Source organism: Spinacia oleracea, chromosome 3 (genome assembly GCF_020520425.1).
Source record: "Spinacia oleracea cultivar Varoflay chromosome 3, BTI_SOV_V1, whole genome shotgun sequence".
Lineage (NCBI taxonomy): Eukaryota > Viridiplantae > Streptophyta > Magnoliopsida > Caryophyllales > Amaranthaceae > Spinacia > Spinacia oleracea.
This window is the reverse complement of record NC_079489.1, coordinates 130,791,833-130,815,010: the sequence shown is the minus strand read 5'-3', so window position 1 is coordinate 130,815,010 and position 23,178 is coordinate 130,791,833. Positions and strand designations below refer to the sequence as shown.

The following is a 23,178-nucleotide window of genomic DNA, read 5'->3' as shown; positions in this document are numbered from 1 at the left end:
AATTATTAAATCAAGGCTAACATTATTCAAATTTTTTAAGAGCGAACGAATCAACTTGAAAATTTTGAACTTTTTAAATAATAAAATCCAAAACTTTAAATCGTTCTTTAACATTTAAATTTCAGATTTTAATAATTAGGTTTAAGTGCGATTAAAATTAACGAAACCATTCAAATTTTTAATCCAATAATTTTTAAAATTAGCCACTGACCCATGAAATTATATTCCCTTTCCTAATTAACCGAATTATTAGACCAAAATTATTTAAAAATCAATTAGGGTTCTAAATTCTACGAATTGGGGAAAAGCAAAATTAGGGTTTATACTTATCGGAAAAATCTGAAATTTTTACCATAGATCAAAAATATACCTAGGTACATCGTGTCAAAATTCAAGAAATTCCGAGTAGATTAGGTCGACCTTTTAATTGAATTACTGTCCGACACTTTTAATTTTTATTAAAAAATTAACAAAAACGCCCAAAATACGTCACTTCGAGGCCTGTTTTTGCGATTTCGTTCTCATGAGTTGATCTTAGAAAATCGTTTTCAATCAGATTAGGGTTTGAAAAATTGAAAAAGCGAATCTTTTTGAAATCAGACCTTATTACGCATTCATCCAAAATTTCATAATGAATCCGAAAAATTCACAAAAAATTCCAAATTTTCGACAGATGCAAAAACAAATAAATCATGCTAAAAAATTCTTTGAATACATAAGGCTCATGATACCACTGTAGGGGAATACAGTTAAACATAATAACATGTGTGGAAACAATTCCCAAAGCCATGAAGCATGTATAAAGCACAGATTAAGCATACTTACGTTTGAAGCGTGTTTTCCACAAATTGTCAACGAACACGAACTTAGAACTCCACTTGTCGTTCCTCTACTTGGTTCACCGACACGATCAGATCCGTCTTGATTATCGTAGCTTAGACCATCGATCAAGATACTTTGCTTTTGGGAAGAACTCACTTTGGAGGCACAGAGATAATTAGGGTTCTCCGTGACTCTAGGGTTTTAGTATTGAATTTTGTGTGTTGGAAAAATACAATTGACCTATTGTATTAAGTGATGTAACCGGCCAAAACTTAACAAGCCTTGACCGGCCACATACGAGCACACGGACCACACAGCCCGCCGCCCAACAACACACACTGCAGGCCGGAGCCCACAGCGCGCACGCGCCGAGCAGCTGGGCCATGGGCCTGCTCGCTCGTCGCTGCGTGTTGCTGCTGTTGCGTGCTGTTGCGTGCTCGCGCCCAATGGGCTGGCCTTGCTTGCCTTTGCTCGCGAGCTTGCTGGCTCGTTGGGCCTTGCACGCTTACGTGCTTGGCTCGACGGGCCGGCAACTCCGATGCCCTTCGTATTCGCGATTTGATATATTTCCGATATATTATTTATCGTTTCGTATACGAAGAATCACCATCGTACGATACGATTTATTCGTGTCGCCCATCTTACGGATATTCACGATACGATATACGATTCTGATGCAAGGTCGTATCGTATAATAAGTTTTCCAACTAATTCCCGAAAAGCTATTAAATGAATTTCCGATTCATTTAATCCGGTGATTTGTTACGTGTCATTGGTGTGACCTTGTAGGTTCAGTCAAGAGTATGCTGTGAGTTTAATATTCATTAGAACTCACTGATCGGAAGCATTGCTCCAGCTAGCTATTCCGATCACTTGATCTCACTGAATTAATTGTTCGCAATTAATCTGAACCTTGGTATTAGACTTAATGCACCTTGGGTGAAGGACATATTTCCTTCAAATGGCTCCACATTTGTCACAATACAAAGCCATTGGTCCTTTTATGGAGGGGACAACCCCAAGTTCTTCGATGAACTTCTGAATCCAAACAGCTTTCTTTGCCGCTTCTGAGGTAGCAATGTACTTGGCTTCAGTTGTAGAATCCGCAATAGTGCTTTGCTTAGCACTTTTCACCTTACTGCTCCGCCATTGAGGTAGAACACAAAAACCAGATTGTGATCTGAAATCATCTCTATCGGTTTGAAATCTTGCGTCCGTATAGCCTTTAACAATCAACTCATCTATACCACCATAGACCAGAAATTGATCCTTTGTCCTTTTCAGGTACTTTAAGATATTCTTGGCAGCAGTCCAATGCGCCTCACCTGGGTCTAACTGGTACCTGCTCGTTGCACTGAGTGCGAACGAAACACCCGGCCTTGTACAAATTATAGCATACATGATAGATCCAATAGCCGAAGCATATGGAATCCTACTCATCGTTCTAGGCTCATCAGATGTCTTGGGACACTAAGTCTTGCTTAGATATATGCCATGTGACATGGGTAGATGGCCTCTCTTGGCTTCCATCATACTGAACCTAGCTAGCACTTTGTCAATGTAAGTGCTTTGGCTTAGCCCAATCATCCTCTATGATCTATCCCTATAGATCTTGATGCCCAATATGTATTGTGCCTCCCCTAAGTCTTTCATTGAGAAACACTTTCCAAGCCAAGTCTTTACAGACTCCAGTATAGGAATGTCGTTTCCAATAAGCAGTATGTCGTCTACATACAAGACTAGGAATGCAATTTTACTCCCACTGACTTTCTTGTATACACAAGATTCGTCCTGATTCTTGATGAAGCCAAATTCATTGGTTGCTTCATAAAATCGTATATTCCAACTCCTTGATGCCTGCTTCAATCCATAAATGGATTTCTTAAGCTTGCATCCCTTTCCTTGATTCTTTGGATCTATAAAACCCTCCGGTTGTGTCATAAACACAGTCTCTTCAAGAACACCATTCAAGAAGGCAGTTTTTACATCCATTTGCCATATTTCATAGTCATAAAACGCGGCAATCGCAAGGATTATCCGAATAGACTTAACCATAGCGACTGGAGAAAAGGTTTCATCGTAGTCAACGCCGTGAACCTGCCTGTAACCTTTTGCTACCAATCTATCCGTGTATATGAATACGATTCCATCTTTGTCTTTCTTCAATTTGAATACCCATTTGCTTCCGATAGGTTTAAACCCATCCGACAAATCAACAAGATCCCAGACTTGATTTTCAGACATGGAGTATATTTCAGATTTCATGGCCTGTAGCCATTTTGTGGAGTTTGGGATCGGCATAGATTGCTTGTAGGACATAGGTTCATCATTATCTAATATGAGAACTTCTAAGTTTTCAGTCAAAAGGACACATGTCCATCTGTCAGGCTCAACCTTTGTTCTATGTGACCTACGAGGGGCAACAACGTCTTAAGGAACTACTCCCACTGGCTCTTCTGAAGGCCTTGGAAGTTCTTCACCTTGAACTTCTTCTAAAGAGTTCTTGGTTCGTTGTTCGTCTCGAATCTCTTCGAGGTCTATTATTCTCCAACTTGTCAATTTGGAAATGTGATTTCTTTCCAAAAAGACACTGTCACGAGCAACGAATACTTTGTTCTCTGACTTGTTGTAGAAGTAATACCCCTTAGTTTCTTTTGGATACCAACGAAGAAACATTTGTCAGATTTTGGTGCAAGCTTGTCCGAAATTAATCGCTTGACATATGCTTCGCAACCCCAAATCTTTAGAAAATATAACTTAGGAAGTTTCCCAGTCCATAATTCGTATGGAATCTTTTCAACAGCTTTTGACGGAGCACGATTCAGTATGAGTACTGTTGTTTGCAACGCATGTCCCCAAAATTGTAAAGGAAGTTCGGCTTGACCCATCATTGACCTGACCATATCAAGTAAGGTCATGTTTCTCCGTTCCGACACTCCATTCCATTGAGGTGTTGATGAGTGAAATTTATGTCACTCATAGGGTAGTGATTTAAGAATTATTTGCTTGTCCCAAGTGATTGAATAAAAGCTTTAAAAAAGATTTGCTTGTCCAAAGAAAGAATCTCGATAATTTTTAATGTGGACTCCCTTGCTTGTCATTTGGATAATTGAGTAGATGTATTTCCGTTGGATATTTGCATGTGTGAGTTAGGGCGATTAGGGATAGCTTAATCTTTGTTGCTTGAGTCTCTACTTGAAAAAGTTTTCGATGATTGATAAGCTTTGGTTTGAAAAGAGTTAATTTTGTTCTCTTTTGGATGTTCTTTGCTACCTTAATTCCCTTTGGTGCACTTCATTCCCTCGAATAACCTATGCTAAGAGTTAAAAGGATTGTAAAAAGAACAAAAATATTATGATTTATGTTTTGAGTCCAATAAGTGGTGCATTTGAGCCCACAAGGCGAAAGCCAAAATGTCAAGTCCGAGTCAATAAGTGGCGCCAATGAGCCCACAAGGCATAATAAGCCTATTAAAGTTTACAAAACGAAAAAAAGAGAGTCAATAAGTGGTAAATACCACAAGTCCATGAGAAAGTGGGTTAGTTTAGATGATTGAGTGGGAGCTTGAAGATTTATTAAGTAAAGTTTTCCCTAGTGATGATGAATGTCATTGCGGCTCAAGAATCGAAACTTTAGACCCATTACTCAAATTCTTTAATCTTACAATCCAAGATTCTCTTAGCAAAAGTCAAGTTTGGGGGAGTCAATGTGCATTTTAGGTGGTCGTGATCATATTTATCCTTTTGAGAACAATTTTTAACTTTTGGATGCCTTAGTGAACCTAATTGATGATTCGGTGCTTTGATTGTGATTCTCTTGCACCTTAGATTAGTCTATCCCTTATATTCCTAATTCATGGATGCATTTTGATGATGGTTATGCTTTGAAAGTTTGTTTGAATGGACTATGTTTGGTGAACCATGCTTGATGAGATGACTTTGGGTGGAATGTCTTGATTGTGCTTAATAAGAGTTATGGGTTAATCTTGTGTGAAACCCTTGCGAGATCTCACTCGCCCACTAGAGCGATTTAGGGGTTTAAATAGCTTGTTGCATGTGCTTAAATGCAACCGTGATTCCTACGACACTGAGTTGGTGTATATTCTATCTCAATTTCTATTTTCCATTAGCTTTTGAATAACTCATTTTGCTCAAATCTTCTATCCCATCTCCCTTGGTGTTCCATTGTTTTGCTCGTGGACGAGCAAAAGCTCAAGTTTGGGGGCATTTGATGAGTGACATTTATGTCACTCATAGGGTAGTGATTTAAGCATTATTTGAGTCGGTTTTATTCTATTTTTAGCATTTTTAGTCTTTATTTTACTTGATTTCTCTTTTTAATTAATTATAGCTTAGTTTAGCATTTTTAACTATTTTTGTTTAGTTTTTAAATCTTAATTTCGTAATTTCATTTATTGTCTTATTTATTGTTTTATATGTTTCTTTGATTAGATTAGTTTCATGTTTAGTTTTATAATTTAATCTTCAAATTAGTTGTTGTTTTTGCTTAGTATCATGCTATTAGTTATTAAAGTCTTTAAATTTATTATTTTTATGTTGATTGGGTAGTGTTGTTGGTTAGGGTTTGGGTGAAAACCTAACAATGATTGATTTGGGTAAATGAGTTTGAATTTTGTGATGTTGCATGATTAAATTATTGTTTGTTTGAGCACACTCAAACTTTGTTGTATGCAAATTAGCTACTTGTGTATGACTTAGATTTTGGGGTAGTTGATTTTAGGAAAATCGAGGGATCGTGACCTAAGTTGACTATTGTTTGGTTTGTGCTTAACCATGACCTAAGGGTAGTTGTGTGTAGGACGGGAGTTCGCATTTGACTATTCTAAGAATTGATCCATGGCGGGAGTCATTTGGGGATCTATGTCTAACCAACGCATCATTCATACTTTGCTTATGCATCATCATTCTTAATTGTTGCTCATATACTTGTATTATTGTTGGTGTTTGACCTCATTCCTTGACCATGTTTGTCCTTTGGTAGTTAGTTTAGTTTTAGTTGGTTAGTTGACTTTTCCAACCCTATTCCGACCTAGCTTGTTGTTTGATTAGCATAAATTAGCGCACGTTGGTCCTTGTGGATTTCGACCCTTACTTGCCGCTTTACTTGGGTTTAGTGGTTAGTTTAGGTTTTTTATTTGATTAGGAGAGACTAGTAACGACCTAGTTTTCCCTTCGATCAGGTGTCCCCGGAGCAGCCAATTCAGAAAGAATACCGCATTTTTTTAGATGCTCATCAAACTCGTGGCTAAGATATTCACCTCCTCGATCCGATCTTAGAGCTTTGATTTTCTTGCCATGTTGATTCTCTACTTCATTTTGAAATTCTCGGAATTTCTCAAACGATTCATACTTGTGTTTCATTAAGTAAATATAGCCATATCTACTGAAATCGTCCGTAAACGTTATGAAAAGCTGAAATCACCTCTAGCTTTCGTACTCATAGGCCCACATACGTCTGTATATATTAGCTCTAGTAGTTTGCTTGCTCTTTCTCCCACTTTTGATAAAGGTCGCTTTGTCCTTTTTCCAAGTAAACAAGACTCGCATTGATCAATCTTCTCTAAGTGGAATGATTCTGGAATGCCCTTCTTTTGAAGTCTTTCCATGCGCTTTGTGTTTATATGGCCTAATCGACAATGCCACAGGTATGTGAAATCCGAATGCCTTACAGCGATTGTTTATCGTATAGTGCTTGACTATCCAATGTCGTACATATACGATTATTCGCTTCGCCTAGCTTACGAATATACGCAATACGATATACGATTCCGATCCAACGTCATATCGTATATTTATGTTTTTCCGAACTATATTCCCGAAAAGCTATTAAATGAATTTCCGATTCATTTAATCCGGTGATCTGTTACATGTCAATGGTGTGACCTTATAGGTTCAGTCAAGAGTAAGCTGTGAGCCTAATCTAGATTAGAACTCACTGATCGGAAGCATTGCTCCAGTCAGCTGTTCCGATCACTTGATCTCACTGAATTAATTGTTCGTACTTAATCTGAACCTTGGTATTAGACTAATGCACATTAGGTGAAGGACATATTTCCTTCATATAGGTCATTGAGATAAATGGTCGAACATTGAGCATTTTTTTGAATGGCAAATCAATCAACGTAACCTATTGAGATCATTGAGATATTTTTTGCTTTTATTAGTTACCTTTTTAGTACTCCTGTTATCAGTATAGTCCGTAACAGTTTTTGTGCAAACTTCATACCTACTTATACGTACTTTGTACAACAAACATCCTATTGTCGGTCTGCCTCGAAAAATATGTGGCAACCACTAGCATAGATAGCTAATCCACTAAAGAAAAACTGTTGGATTATTAACAGTGTCTTTCAGCTCAGATTACAAAAGAATGCACGAATCAATGTAATACATGTATACTACTAGTACAAACAAAACACAGGTATACTACAAATACAATCTCATCAATACTATGTACAAGATCACGACCGACACTAATAAAACAAGCATCAGCAAAAGAATAAATAGGAAGAGGAATTCTGAATGAGCAAGCCTCAATATACGGGACTACTGTATCTCGTGCCCTTGTGTTGATAGATAGATTATCATGTCTTTGTAACTCAACCATAATAAACTCTCATTTCAGTGTGGGAAAATTGGAGGATTCTGCTATTTGTTAGACCATTGGAATTCTATTTCAAGATTTCTTGAGGGACCGCTCTTGCTTTCAGGCAGCAGCGTGTACTCCCCAGCGACTGCTCCCAGCATTACTACTCGATCAATCTGGATCGTCACCTTACCAAATGAACTCTGCAAAAGCAAAGAAAATTTGAGTTAAAATAAACAATACAATCATGATTCAATTTATGTTATTCTATCTCCAAATCCCCTTTACCTTTCCCACTTTGCTCTTGTTCTTGCATGAAATATGTAGTTTCTGGCCCTTTGGAGGACTTTCAAACGACCATGTAAAGTTTTCATCCCATTCCGGGGCAGGACCAGTAGACACGACCTGGCAAAACCAAGCAGGGTTTAGGGCAAAAGTTAATTAGTAAAGCACTTAGTCGGAATGAAAAAGCTACTTCGTAGTTTGGTACACCCAAATAAAACGACCAAATAGATATGAAGAATGTACAAGCCAAGGTACGACTGCGAGTTTATGAGACAATATAGTGACCGGGAGCCTGGAGATGATTGCCTACCTCACACTCTCACAGGCTCAAATATTTCGTCAACGGTCATGGAATGATAAGTAGTGCATCTTCCTTTACAGTTCTCATGGGTTTGTGACCAAAAAAAAAGCTCATAATTTCACAGAGAATATATCATTCTACACATTAACGCATTAATGAAGACTGTTAAAATTTAAAAACATGTGAACGCAACGTACTAAGCTCTTGTGTAAGTGCAATACAAAGATGCAAAAAACATGAAACAATAATAATAATAATACTTCCAACGTTTTTTAATACTCGTAACGTTTGGACTTTTTACACTATTCACACATTCTATTTTGAATATGGTTAGTGATTTATACGTAAGATAAAACATAGTCATGCGAGATACTGTCAGATTTGTCTCAATGTGTGTTCTTAAAATATCAAATTTTTATATTTTTTGCTTAAAGGGAATTGAAGATTATTAATGATCAAAAGGAATGGCATGCGAAATTACCAATGTAGCAAGTAAAAAACAGAGGAAGTAGAACACAGTAATACAGAACCAGCAATTAGTAGGGAAAGAAAAAGATGAAACGCAAAAAACGCTTCAGAAAAACACAGCTCCCCCTTAAGTGTTGTAGCCCAGGGTCCAAAATTCCATCCAGTTGCCAGTGCACACTCTATTCTGGATCCTTACGGTTAAATGTTGAATTGTGAAAGACAACAAGGGAAAAGGGGGGGAAATGCAAGTATTAAAGTTCAAGTCATTTTCAACTAGGGAGTACTCTTGGATCCTCAGCTTCTCACTGTCACAGACTAAATCAAATATAAATAACTCTCAATTGTCTTGTACTCTTTTCCCCCTGGAAATATTCGTTCCCATTAAATTTTCTCACATTGTACAAGTAACGATTTTGCGAGTAACTAATCTAAAATGGATGTCTGAAGTATTAAAATGCTAATTGATCAATGCTTTTATGATAAAAAGTAATGTTCGGATATAGAGAGAAAGAGAAGGTTTAGAGAGTCACCAAAGTTGAATCTTACCTTGGTCTGTTTGGGAGTGGTATTCCCTAATGTAAGCTTACAATATACACTTGGATTTCCCACTGACTGCCTCATATTGTTTCCACGCTTTATTATTACAGTTAGAGTTCCTGGCAAACACTGCAACAGAAATTCAGCCTTCTCTTGGAAACGAGGTGGGCCAGATTGTATCAAATACTGCAGCAAAGGAATTGCATCTGCAGCAGCTATAGATTGAGCACGAGATACTTCTGCAGGGCATGCTGACCACGCTTGTCTTAAAAGAAACAGAGCATCTAAGGCAGCTTCTTGAGTTGCCTCAGAGCCTGTTTTGAGCGAGGTCACAAGGTGTGGTATACTAAGGGTAGCAGGTTCGGTGGCTCTTAAACGTGGGAAGTTACCAAAAAGTGCATTTAATGCTTTCAAATACTCCTCATTTACGGCTCCAGAGGCCCACAAATCCTTTTCAACAGCAGCTGCGAGAACAATAGCTAGTAAATCAACAGAAGTTTATAAAGAAATAAACCACTAATGCTGAGAAAAGTAACTGCCAGAGTAAGGGGAATGTTTCACTCCAATTTTGTCCCTCCTCTCATTGCATCAACAAATTTGGGCCCGGTGAAAGCATTTTAATTTTATTCTGAAGACTCTGTGGACTTAATTAAGGCAAAGAAGGATATAAATAAAAGGGGAGGTGAAGTAGCAGGGAGAATGATATTTATCTAGGTTCCAGGGAAGTAATCCCTCCAGGAGATAAATAGCAGGCTCCATTTGGTTTGGTGTAAAACATTTTCAATGGAAAATGATTTTACATGAAAAACATTTTCCAAGGGAAAACACAATTCCAAACTAGTTTTCCTTTGTTTGGTTCCTCTAAAGAAAATGGGAGAAGATGTGAAGATTGAGAGGGGAAGAAGGGAGAGGAGGTAAGGAGGAAAAGTAGTTTCCATCCCTTTCAAATGTAAAAGGTTTTTCCACCTTTGAGGGAGTTATGGAAAATTGTTTCCATCCTTTGCCAAACCAAACAACGTAAAATAACTGAAAAGGGGAAAATCGTTTTCCATGAAAATGTTTTACACCCTACCAAATACCAAATGGAGCCTGAGTTAGGGAAGTTTACCAGTTATGGCCCTGACAGTTTCACTGGAAGCATACTCCTGGATTGTATTGTTGGAGAAAAGAAGCTTAATAAACATAGCTGCCTGAATTGAAGTTTCTGGATCACTGGATCCTATCAGATCAAGTATAACTTGAACTCCACCAGCTTCTGCAACTGCTCTTTTATTTGCTCGACTGTATGTCACGAGGTTCTGAAGGGCACAGATAGCTACCACTTTCATTTCCTCAGTGGGCTGATCTTCAAGTAAATTTACCAGGGCCCGACAAGCTGAAACAGCATCAGCAGAACGAGCAAGAGTCTCATTCTGGAACAGATCACCCAAAGCCAATGTAGCCAATAACCTTGCTTGCTGACCTTGTGTTTGAGGGTCTAAAAGATATTGTGACAGCGGTACGATAGCAGCTCGACCAGCTTTTGACTCCCTGATTTTAACATTATTCAACAACACTTCAAGCAATCTTGCAGAAGCGTCCTCACATTGATGACATCTAAGTAGCTCCAACAGAGCCTCAATTGCACCACTTTCAGCCATTGCCTCGGCACTGGTTGAATCATCACTATCTAACACCAGAAGAGCATTCAATGCTCCAGTTACCGTACTTTCTGAACCAGAATGAAGCAACCTAACAAGCACAGCGATGGGCACCTCCAAATAAAATTCTGAACTGAATTGCAGAATACAAGATAAAACAGAGGCCGCGGATTCCCACAGAGCATGAGGAAGTGGAGGATCAACTTGCATTATCACCTGAGATAGCTCAATAACACCTCCCTCTTTTGCAATTTCATTTGCCCAAATAAGTGCAATACAAAAGAGAGCCTTAATAGCTCTCTGCTGTAATATGGGTATCCCAGATCCAAGAGCTTTTACAAGTGGACCTATAACTTGTTGTGTCAAGGGATCCTTCTGCAGGTTCTCCTCCAACAATAAATGGGACAAAAGTTCAGCAGCTAACTGTTGAACGGCCGGAACATTAGAGTCTAGTAACAAAGTAACAGGTTCAACAGCCTGATGAGTGGTCAAGTTGTGATCAGCACGACACTGAGGATGTTCTAAAAGATTAACTAGAACCTGTAAAGCACTGTGTTGCCCATCCGGGCCAAGATCTGGTCGTGACAGCAACATGAAAAGAGGCTCAACCACTCTAGCTGCTGATGGGCCTTTGGCAATTGTAGCATTATTTGTCAATATCCGGAGCAATTCTGCGAAAGCGGCAGAGAGAAAATTAGGTGCTTCATGGAGTATATCAAGTATGCTTTCAATGACCCCAGCTTTCACCATTTCCGTTTTGCAAGAAGGTCTGTCTTTTCCCAACTTTACCAAAGCTCTTGAAACAGCCTCGTGAAGCAAGTAATTCCTGCCGTATAAAAGGCCAACAAGAGGAATGACTGCACCGTGAGCAGAAACTAGTTCGGCTAATTGCTCATCATCCAAGAGTCTATCCAAAGCATGTACAACTGAATGCTGAGCAGGGGTGAATTCTGTAACAAGGAGAGAGACCAATGGCTCAACACAACGTGCTGCAGCTACTGTAGACCTGATCCTTGTATTTGTGAAGAGAACAGAGCATAGCTCCGCAGCATCACCCTTCAGCTCCATTGAACAATTTGATGACAGGATTTTGCAAAGAACATCCACAGCACTCATTTCAATATCTGCCACTCCTAGGGCTCTAGAAGGATTCTCACTTAATAGCCTGATCAGTGCTGCAATGGCAGCATGCTGTTCTCTCTCCGAGCCTGTACTCAAAACCTCCACCAATGGCTGCACAGCTTGTCTAGCTGTTTCTGCATTTCTTACATGATCTGCAGAAAACAAGCTTTCCAGTGCTTTTGCTGCACTATATCTAGCAGCTCTTCCACCTAAACGCAAGACAGCAACAAGCTGGGTTACTGAACCGAATGCAGATTCATGCCTACAAATTTCAGCACTGCTAAACAGAATTCCCAATAGATCTGTAGCAGCTTCCTCAGTTGCATCTTGAGGACCAAGTGAAAGATATTTGGTCACTGCCTCAAGTGCTCCTGACTCTACCATCACCATCTTATTCGATGGACAGTCTTTCGCAAGTTGGGTGAGAAGGCCCAGAGCAAGGAATGGTGCCCCTGGACGATCAGGAATTGGTTTGAGGAGATCAACGAGGGCAGGTATTGATTTCCGAGACATAGCTCCAACTCTAATGTCATCAACTCTAAACAATCTCTCAAGCGTCACTTGATCAGGATAACGAACCAAAGAAAACTCCTCAGACAATTTTAAGAGATCATATATATCTTCATCAGCACAGCCAAGTAAAGTAATTAGCCCGCCTGCTGCACCAGAATTTGCAACAGACAAAAGAGTTCCCCTGCTACCATTACAGACCAAACTGGCCAATGCTTGTGCTGCAAAATATCTGTTTGCCGACTCTTCCGACCGCAACAAATTTGCAAGAACTGGAATGGATTTCATTGTTGCATGTGCTCGTATGATATCTCTATCTTGAAACAGAATTGCCAGCAGCAAAGCATAAGTCCATATGCTACTATCTTCAATATAGTCACTCTGCAACATCCATATAAAAAACATGTATCAAGGATGTTTCCATGCAAGCGCCCCTCCCAAATAATAACTATTAATAAGCATTTAATAAAATCCAACGGTCCAACCAAACAAAACTAAATTTTATTAGCATAAGGAATCCCACTTTCAAACTGAGTAAAAGGCATTACCTGAGTATACAGTGAAATTTTCTCTGTGACAACCTCAGCCCCTCCAGCATCCATGATAACAAGTTTACTTTTCTCGTCATGAGTAGCAAGTATAGACAACAACCACACAGCGATATTGGTACCGCACATGATCTTTGTGCCAGGACTAGCTTCTGTATTCCTTCCCTCTTCTGTAACCAACTGAATGCGAATGTACACTGCCTCCTGCTCAATAGCCTCCTGATCTTCAGGTGAAGTTTTAGAGGTAGTAAGCACTTCAACCAGAGCCTGTATGAGATTACTAGATAATTTTGAGTCATTTAGATCCTCTACCACTCTCAGATGATTAACTCTGGCTGCACAAGAAAGGAGTGCTGCACCTCCAACAATAACATTTGTGTCCCTGGAACTAATAACTCTTCTAGAAATCGATACAATACAGCCAGAAGAACTACAAATGATCTCCCCTAGTGCAACTAATTGATCACGGCAAAGCCTTGACAATATTTCGATGGCTTTATCCTGCAATGCTGGTGCAGCATCAGCGATGCATGAAACTATTGGAGTGATGTGGCTTGGAGATTCTGCTAGAATTGCCCATGCTGGTCTGATGTTTCCATCCGGAACTCCAGCTCTCGCCAGATACGCAAGTGCATCCAAGGCTTCTGATGTTGCAAGGGATCCGGCATTGGCCAACTCCAAGAAAGAAACCAAAGAAAGAACAGTGCCAGCACGATTCACAGTGTCACATAGAGCATCCTCAATCACACGTCGACGAAGAAGACGAGCGACAGCAGCTGCTGCGTGAGTCTTGCCAGAAAGTGTACCCTCGCGCAAAACCCTTGTGGCAGGTAAAATCACTTCTTCAGGTACAGTTCTTTCTGAAAGTTCATCATCCAGTAGAAGGTTTGCTATTGCACATGTTGCCTGCTCTGCAACTTCAAGAACAGAAGAACTTGCAAGAGCAAGTAACCGAGGCAAAACATCTCTGGCAACAGAACCAATTTCAAGGTTTTCCCTTATTGAAAGAAAAATAGCAGCAAGACAACACGAGGTTGCAACTAAATTTTTTTCTGATTCTGAATTCAGGAGCTTCATGACTGACCAGAGAGTCTTAACTGCAATACTGCTCTCGCGTAAGTCTTTCCGGAGATGAAATATCCCAGCAAGAGTGTTGGCAGATTTTGCCTGGGTTTCTTCCTTGGCAGAGCCCAATATTTTAACCATTGTCTCAATAGCATCATTGGCAGCACTGCCTTCCCGTAAGATATCATTAAGGGGTACCACAGACAACATACTTTTCAAAGCATCTAGGACATAAATTTTAGACTCGGGAAGATCGCTGGTTAAAAGTGCAGTGAGTTGGCTGATGGTAGCAGTATCAGATTTGTGGATTAGATGATGCAATGTTTTGGCTGCAATCTCCTTCCCATTGGAGCTCCCATTCTTCAATAACCACAGGAGCGCAGGAACAGCATCAGCACTTTCAACACATGCTCGTATATCCTCACTATGATTACACAGGTTTCCCAATATAGTTGCAGAGTCTTCTTTGGCTTTTCCAGAACCAGTCTCCAGAATCTGGACCAATGGAGGTATTCCACCAGCTGCAGTAATTGCCCATTTACTCTCGTCATTTTCATTTGCAAGAAGGGAGAGCAACGCAACAGCACATTCCTGTTGCTGCTCAGACGACAATCCTAGAAGTGATATGAGTAGCTGGACACCATCACGCCCTTGAAGTGCATGCCAAAGACTACCTTCATCATCACAAATCTTCAAAAGGGATTTAACCAGCTCATCCTGAGCCTCATTTGAAGCCATTGTGATCAAACCAACCAACAAGCGCTTGGCATCAGCATTTGCAAGTTTTCTTGAAAGTACAGAATTCCCATACAAGCTGGCAAGTGCCTCGATGGTGCGCTCTTGGATGAGAAATGGCAAGTTAGGTTTGAACTGCTTAATTAATGTTTGTTCAACAGTTTCAGGGTCTGAAACTTTTGTAAACTCAGCTTCCTGATCATATATCATCAGAGCCGAAGCTAGAGCTCCTAAAGTATCAGCAACCTGTGTTGGCGAAGTGCAAGATTCAAGGCTTCTTCCAAGGCTTGATATGACAGAAGAAAGCCCACCTGATATGTTCGCAAGAGCACACATCGCATTTTCCTGCAATGCTTGGGCATGCTCCCCTTGCATAAATTCCTTTGAAGGAGCAATTGTAGCGTTTATGAGAGATGGTATACCATTATAGTTAGCAATCTCTTTCCTTGCCTCTTTACACTGTGCAGAAAGTGATTTAAGAGCACCTGCAGCTTCTGCTCTGACGGCTGCTTCATTTCCAGATCCTAACAACTTCAGGAGTTGTTTGACTGCCTCATCAGCCAAGACAGTAGGGCAGATTGATGCATCCTCCATCATCATACAAGCAAGAAGAAAACATACATTTGCTTGAGTACCAGGCTGTCCAGCTGTCAGCAATTTCACAAGTATATCCACTCCTCCAGCTCTGACTGTTGCTGGCCAAAATCCCTCTGTGCTTCCACAAAGATTTTTCAAAGCTCCAGTTAGTAATTCTTCAACCAATTTCCCAGCTTCCAGCCCTCGCTCTAGCTGTCCCCATAACACGGGAACAACACCTTCGGTGGAGAAAATTTTTGAACCAACATGATCCTTCGCATCACCTTGAGAAACTGCATATAAGGCCTTTGCAGCAGCAACCTGACCATCAGAGGAGCTGGACCTAAGAAGCCCAAGTAGAGGAGGTATGCAACCACCAAGCAAAACTTTCACCCTCAGTTCATTCTCCTTACAGAGAGACCCTAATACACGAGCAGCTTGTATTTTGACCACTAGCGACCCTGACCTCAAGAGAGAAACAAGTACAGGGACAGCCTGTGAATGAGATCCAACAGCACTCAATGCATTTTCTCGTGTTTCAATAAGTTGCAACAACTGCCTTAAAGAATACTCTTTCTCTTGAAAAGATGAAGAACTCTGCCTCAACTGCTCAATGCATTGGGCAACACTTGCTAGTGTCCCATCTGGATCCTCCATGCTGCTTGTACGGTCTCTACACATACAAATGGAAGAACAAGTTATAACAGATACCAGTTATTACTTTCATCAAATGCAAAAACTTGGAATTTTCTTGTTCAGTTGCTTTTATGTTTAATGTTCCTCTGATAGTTCAAGAGACAATCCTGATACATTCACTTTGGAAGTGAGGTTGACAAAGGGATAACATCAGAAGGTCTTCCCCGAGTCAAACATTTGAAACAAAACCAGCGAAACTACTTGGATTAGGACTTTAGTCGGTTGTTCTTCTGTGCACAACGACATTAGAAAAACACACACTTTTGTACCGCATCACTAAACCTTGCTTACAAGTTCCATAGTGACATTTAGGAATTTCATTCAAGCAAGTGAAATTTTGTTAATAACATGAGCATAAAGCAAGAAGCAAGATCCTACAAGGAATGGGCAGCTTTAAGGTGAAATTTTGTTTTCCAGTTGGTCCTGTAAACAGAACATTTAAATAAACACAAATGAAGCAACTAACCTTAACCCCATTTTGGCAACAGATCGATGTTCTGAGTCTTGGAGTTTCCCCTCCGTACTTCTTTCCTGCATTTAAATCAGAAATATTTTGTTGGAACGTCATTGGAAACCAGAAAGGTGTACGTTTCTGTAAAGCACACCCATAGAGAGGACTTAACTCTCATAGTTAAAGGCAATGAATTGCTGTATAAGTTCAGAAAGAGACATAGGGAACAATTAATAGGTGAAAGATAAAATATCACTTCGACCTCAAGATCATATATCCCACTATGTCATTCGGCACGAGTTCAAACCATGTAAACCTGTCCTTACTCCTTAGTTAAACAACCGACTTGAAAACACAACGTCCAAAATTTCAACTACCACTATATTCAATGAGTTCTAAGAAACAGAATTTTATGCCTATTATCCAATCCAGGTCTACTTAGATCATAAACCCCATTAATCAGCTCAAGCAAATTTCCAGTTCTCTCCAAATTCTATTTACACGAGATGATGTATGTCAGAAAGAAGACTGTGCAAACCCTAAACATCCTACAGCCTCGGAAACACGAGGTATCACAATGCAGGCGAGAGCAACAATTAACTTAATGTAGAACACACACGCGTGTGCATATGTATATTGTATATGTATGTGTATATTAGTATATAGCAACTGGCGGAAAATCAAAAAATACTCCTTCCTGTGACACAAGATCGTATACAAGTATATAACTCATAATACTGTATGCGATAGAATCAAAATTATGCAGAAACAAAGCCACATAAACATCCTCGAAAATGCAAGGGTTCACAGCACGGATAAGTGCCATTATGAACTTGTACAGTACACATAAATAACAAGATAGAAGTCATAACAGATCTGGCAGCACGGAGGGTTACCGGATCATTAGCAGCATGTCCGTTGCCGCTGCCATTGCCGTTGCCGGCAGCAAACCTCCAAGCAGTCGCGGCCGCCAGCTTGACAGGTCTTTAAATAAACACAGAGATGCAGGTGTAAGAAATTATCTTTTTCTCTCTCCAGACGCTCAATCAGCTATTAGTCTAGAAGCATCACTGCTTCCTGCAAAATCCAGCAACACGCCAAATCATTCAGTAACTTGATATCTCCAGCAACATTCATCACTCAAACAGTATCAATTTTAAATCCTCTTCATTCTCATTACATTTTAGGTATTTGCACTACTTTGCTAATCAAACTATTCGAATGAAACAAAATAAAAAAAACTGCAGAAAAGCAAAATTCAACAGTAAAACGATTGAACAAAAATCAAATCTGGAGCAGAAGTGAGTAGATCGACACATTTCGCATCAAAATTATTCAAATAACAATCACTCATAAATTAAAAACTCCGTAAATTGTTGAATTATGCAATGATAGTATAAGATTGATCAACACAACTACAAAAATCAAAAAAATAACAAAATGACAAACAATTAGAGTAGAATTAAGCAGATCAGAAGAAGAGTAAACCTGGAGAGAGAGTGAGTAGAAAAATGAGGAAGTAGGAGATTGAAGCATCAACTAATAATGAAAAATGATTGCGTAACAAAGAAGGGAAACAGAAATGAGTGAATTAGTAGAGATTTTAGAGAGAGAAATTGTGTGGGGCTGAAGAAAAGAGAAGAGAAGAAGAGAGAATATTGATTTATGGGAAAATAAATAAATATAGTTGTAATATCTTTAGAAAAATAAAAATAGTTGTAATAAAATTGAAAGTTTTGAGTAATAAATTGAATTGATTTGGTAGAGGTTTACAAATTTGGGAAGTGTAGTTTATAAGAACACATGCATGCGAGTGGGGAGAAAGAGACTGACAGAAAAGCTTGAGCTTTCAGTTTTTTTTTTGTTTTCCAGAAGGCCACCACCGACAGACCCGAATGTCTGCTAAAATTGTATGCAAATAAACCCATACTTTTTCTTTCCTGCAAAATAGGGTTTTTTTTTTTTTTTAGGGAACTCCGGCCATATTGGTTTTAATTACTCTTCTCGTGTTATTTAAGAATGAATACGGAGTAATAAATACTAGAGATAATAACAATAATAATAATAATAATAATAATAATCGGTTTCTTTCCTTTTTCCTTCTCTTCTTTTGGGGAATTAGATAAAGGGGCGGTTTCTTTGCTTAATCGGGTCCAGACGTACTCCAGGGCTCAAGACATTGGGGCACGGGCAGCTGCCCACATTTTCAGCAGGATCGGGTTCGCCATAGCTAGAGGAGTGGGGGCCCAGATTGTATCTCGGCTCCCCTCCAACTTCTTGTAGTTCACTTGATCTTTGTAGCTTGGTAAGCTTGTAACGTTTTGGTGTTTTCTCATAATAATAATAATAATAATAATAATAATAATAATATGTAATAGTTAATATGTATAATAACGGGTAAACATGCTATACACTTTGAGAATGAGGTGATGATAAGGGAACTCTTACTCAAATTATCGAACCCCTAACCTTTTGGTTGGAATGTATGATCTTTTTCATTAGGCCAATGTATTGTTTGATATGTATAGTAACGATATAATCCAATAATAATAAATAATGGTGAACTTTGCTCCATATAATATAGTGCGGAGTAATTTTTTTAACATTATAATAATTCGTAATATAAAAAAAAAAGTAGTAAAATAAGATTGTTATAAACAAAAATGAACATAACCTCGTTCTTTTGAATAGAACTGAACTGAATTGAATTAAATGAAGCTTAACTGAATTAAACCGAAACAAATGAAGTTTAGTTGAATTGAATTAAACTGAATGAAGCTTGACTGTTGCATTGGACTGGATGGAGTTGATCTGAAATAAAGTCCAGAAGAACATGGCCTAACTTCTCTTCCCGTTCAACTATTTAATTAGTATTTCATCCATTTTTTAATACTCTGTATGTGTTACACTTACCAAAAGCTGCATGAATTTAGTTCTATCCATCTTTTGCGGAGTTAAGCGAGTAGTTAGTATGACAAATTTTAGTCAAAAGATTTTTTTGTGCTATCTCTTTTGTCTATGCTGAATCAATGATGATATTAGTATAGGAAATGTAGTTTGATTCGTTTGTTTGCTTTTATGTGAGACTAGTGGCTTTGCCACGCGCGTTGGCGCGCGGTGTAGCCGGGAATTTTAGACCAGATACGAAGGAAGTTTTAGTGTTTATTAGTAATTCGGTATGATATATTATGAATGGTACAACAACATACTATGTGTATTTATTAGCTACAGAGTACAACATATAGAGTTGTGTTTTTTGCAAAACATAATACTAACGCAAAAGGTGTATTGTAGGAACACATAGATTGTTAAGGCCTCAAGGGTAATTGATTCTTGACCCATCTACATGAAAATCGATAGCATGAACAGTCATAGACAGTCATTTTCTGCAAAGAATGATTTTCATAGCTTTTTTTTTGTGATTTTTAGGAGGTTTAAGATGCCAAACTGCCAAAGTTTAACAATTGATCTCCTATTAGTCTATTACACCATATGCAAGAGTCATACATGCTCTCAATGCTAACTAATTATCAGCAAATTGCTCCAATGTGTAATTATCAGCAAATTGCTCCAATATCCAATTATACCTCTCTTATTTGAGTACACCAACGTAGAAATCGAGTTACAATCCTTCTAAATGCTCATGACCACCCTTTTTCTTGACATTCAGGGTTGCAGTTTCCAAGGATGGAAGTTTATACCTTAGTGCCCTTATCAATATACTGCCAGTAATAGAAAGATGTTTGGGTTTTACTTAACTCTCCACGCAACTTTCCCTAAAGAACCTTTTTGAACGAAATAACATTCCAGATCTTCAGATACATAGTTAAATACTTCTAATGTTAGAAAATTCATATTCTATTCTAGTAATTTCTTTAATGAAACCATCAAGAATTACCCAGATTCAAATTATGACCATCTAGCCAACGAAATATAGTAACATACGAGTAGCAATTTGTTCAATAAAATCAATTATCCAGAAACCACAGTTTTACACGCACACCAATGCATACCAGGTTTTGTAGTCCAAATACAGTTTTGAAAGGAAAAATAATGTACTGAAGGAACACAATTAAGAACTACTTGTTGTGCCAATTATAAAACAAAATAACAACTATGCTAATGTTGAAAGATAATTACAAATGATAGGATATAAATATTCGAAAATGATAAAGGTCGCAACATGCGACCTTTAAGCCGTGTCACAATGATGACATGTCATGCTTATGTGTCATGATTTAAATTAGAATCTAAAATATTTAACTTATATATCCTATTATACATGTTTAAAATAAAGGTAGGAAAATCTTAATATTCTAATTTGTTTCTTTCTTTATATCGATTACCTTATTTACATGTTTTCATAGTAAAATTTTTGCATTGATAGTAAAAATATTATGATGACTCATAGCATACGTGGCGCCTATATGTATCAATTAAACTCCGACACGTGAGATTGCGACAACTAAATGTTGTCACAACTTGTGACCTCTATCATCACCCATTAATATTATCAAAAATTCAAAACTAAAATAGATTACTTATGCAAAGATTAATTCAACAACTGTGACATAGGTTAACATTAACATAATACTAATTAATCTTTGCATAATTAATTGTGAAATTTGTAATGGTGTGCTACTGTTCATAAGGAACAGTAATTTGGATTCCAACTTTTTAAAGAGTAAAGAAAGATACAATGATTTAGTAAATGAATAAGTTGTAGGCCATGACAAACGGATCAAAGACCCAACATATGGTAAACATAATTAAGTTAATTAACTAACCCCAATCCACTAATAATAGGGAGTTACTGTTCATAAAAAACAATAGCATCTCCCATTTTTTAAGTGTAGAGATATGATTTTTTTTAATGAAAGCTAAGAAGAAAGGATCCTATTGAATCAGCATTTAGCACATGTTTTCGCTTGAGTCATTCCCAAATATTTTGCAGCTGATGGGGCTCGATCCTGTCATGGATGGAACCATAAATTATACATAGGCCCCCCGAAACTTAACATATATATTTTATAAATATGATAAACAAAAATTAAGGGAAAAAATCAAGTATAAAAGTGAGGGAGGTAAGATTTGAACCTTGTAACTCCAACAACGTATAACTTTTAAGTTAAAATAACCACTTAAGTTATATTAGACATATGTATTTAAGTGCATATTTAATTTTTAAACATATCATGGGGGGTAAAATAACCATGATTTAAGGTAAAATAACCACTTAAGCTATTTAAGTGTATTTAAGTGCATATTTAATTTCTAAACATATCAGCCCCCTTAATTCCGCCTTTGGACCCTGTGATCTTCAAGTCACAAGGTGAGTTTCCCACCAGCTCCACCAACTCCGCCAAACTATGTTGGTTTGTGAGATATGATGATGTTTTTAATTTTATGTAATCCAAAATCGATGAACAGCGTAACGAGCATACATCTATCTATATGAGGTTTGGTTGATGTTCACCTAGTAACAAGATGAGATTGTATGGATATTACTGAAATTTTTTGGAATGGACATATTTCTACTCCGTATTAGGCAATGCACAGGGACCAAAACTTAATACGAGGTATATGATTTTTATAAAAGTAAACAAAAAAAATTGAAAATAAATAAAGTATAAAAGTAAGGGAGGTAAGATTTAAACTTTGTACCTCCAACACAATCTTATCTCCAACAACTTCTAGCTTTCATAAAAAATACCATTAGACTTATATTATACATGTGATTTATAATGCATACGAACATGGGCAGAATTAGGGGGATGGCGGGGGCCATGGTCCCCCATGTTATGCTTAATAATTAAATATGCACTACAAAAGCACATGTCAAATATAAATCAAATAGTTAATTTATCTTACAAGTTAGAGGTACACTGTTTGAATCTTAGCTCCTTTACTGCTTTTTGTATTTTATTTTTGTTTTTCATTGCTATAAAAATTATAAGTTGGTCCCCTATAATTAATTTTTGGTAACGCCCCTGCATACGGAATGCTTAAAATCTTTAACTTTTAGAATATACTTGGTAAAAAAAAACAAATTTTTTGGATGGATTCAGAGCAACTTAAAAGACAATCTTTGGCCCGAGCCGAAAAGGCCGCTAATTTTAGCATGACACAATGAATTTTGGGCACATAAAATCAGCCCAGAGTTAGCCCAACTCGACATAATGGGCTGAATTTTAGGTCCCAGCCCGGTGTCTTTTGATCAGGTCCAAAGTAAGTAGTGTAGTTGGTAGTAATTTTTATTTTTTATTATTTTTTTTTATTTTTCCTGAGGGAATAGTGCAGTTAGTAGTTGCAAACTTGTAACTTGCAAATGAAGTTGATTTTCCACCAATCTTGTTTATCACTATGAACAAACAAAATTAATCAATATGTCTCCAACATTTTTGTCTGCTAGGCCGCTACCACAATTGACAAAATGCTCCAGCCATGTTAAAGTTGGCAACTGCAGTATTTCACGTGCTAATCATGCTTTTTCAGCTTAATCATTGAAGAACTTTGTTTATTAAATAATAATCTAATCAACCACGTTACATAATTTCAATTATCTAAGTGGAGTATGTTTTTGTTTAACTTATGATAACTGTCAATATACAACATTTCAAACTTCAGGTTCAACTAGTTTATTGTCATTTTTGCTTAATACAAATCCTCCCAAAGTAGAAACTTACAGCCAAAAACAGTCTTGAAAAGTTCCAAATGGTTTCCAACAAAACTGACAACCCAAAACTCGCAGCGACAACGATTCAGATACATGGTCACAGCTTCGCCATACTGTTGATTTCGGTCAAAAACAAGACG

At 38.0% G+C, this 23,178-nt stretch overlaps 1 protein-coding gene across 1 annotated transcript; it reads right to left on the bottom strand.

Annotated features, from left to right (window-relative positions):
- Positions 1-7,158: 7,158 nt before the first annotated feature.
- LOC110786146 (protein CELLULOSE SYNTHASE INTERACTIVE 1) lies at positions 7,159-18,245 on the bottom strand. Its single transcript, XM_021990683.2, has 8 exons — positions 17,851-18,245; positions 17,259-17,439; positions 16,378-16,442; positions 12,840-15,888; positions 10,128-12,672; positions 9,029-9,483; positions 7,717-7,833; positions 7,159-7,631 (listed from the first exon to the last, which is right to left on the bottom strand). Exons 3-8 carry the CDS (start codon positions 16,386-16,388, stop codon positions 7,491-7,493), a joined length of 6,318 nt encoding a protein of 2,105 aa, XP_021846375.1. The 5' UTR covers positions 16,389-16,442; positions 17,259-17,439; positions 17,851-18,245; the 3' UTR covers positions 7,159-7,490.
- Positions 18,246-23,178: the final 4,933 nt, after the last annotated feature.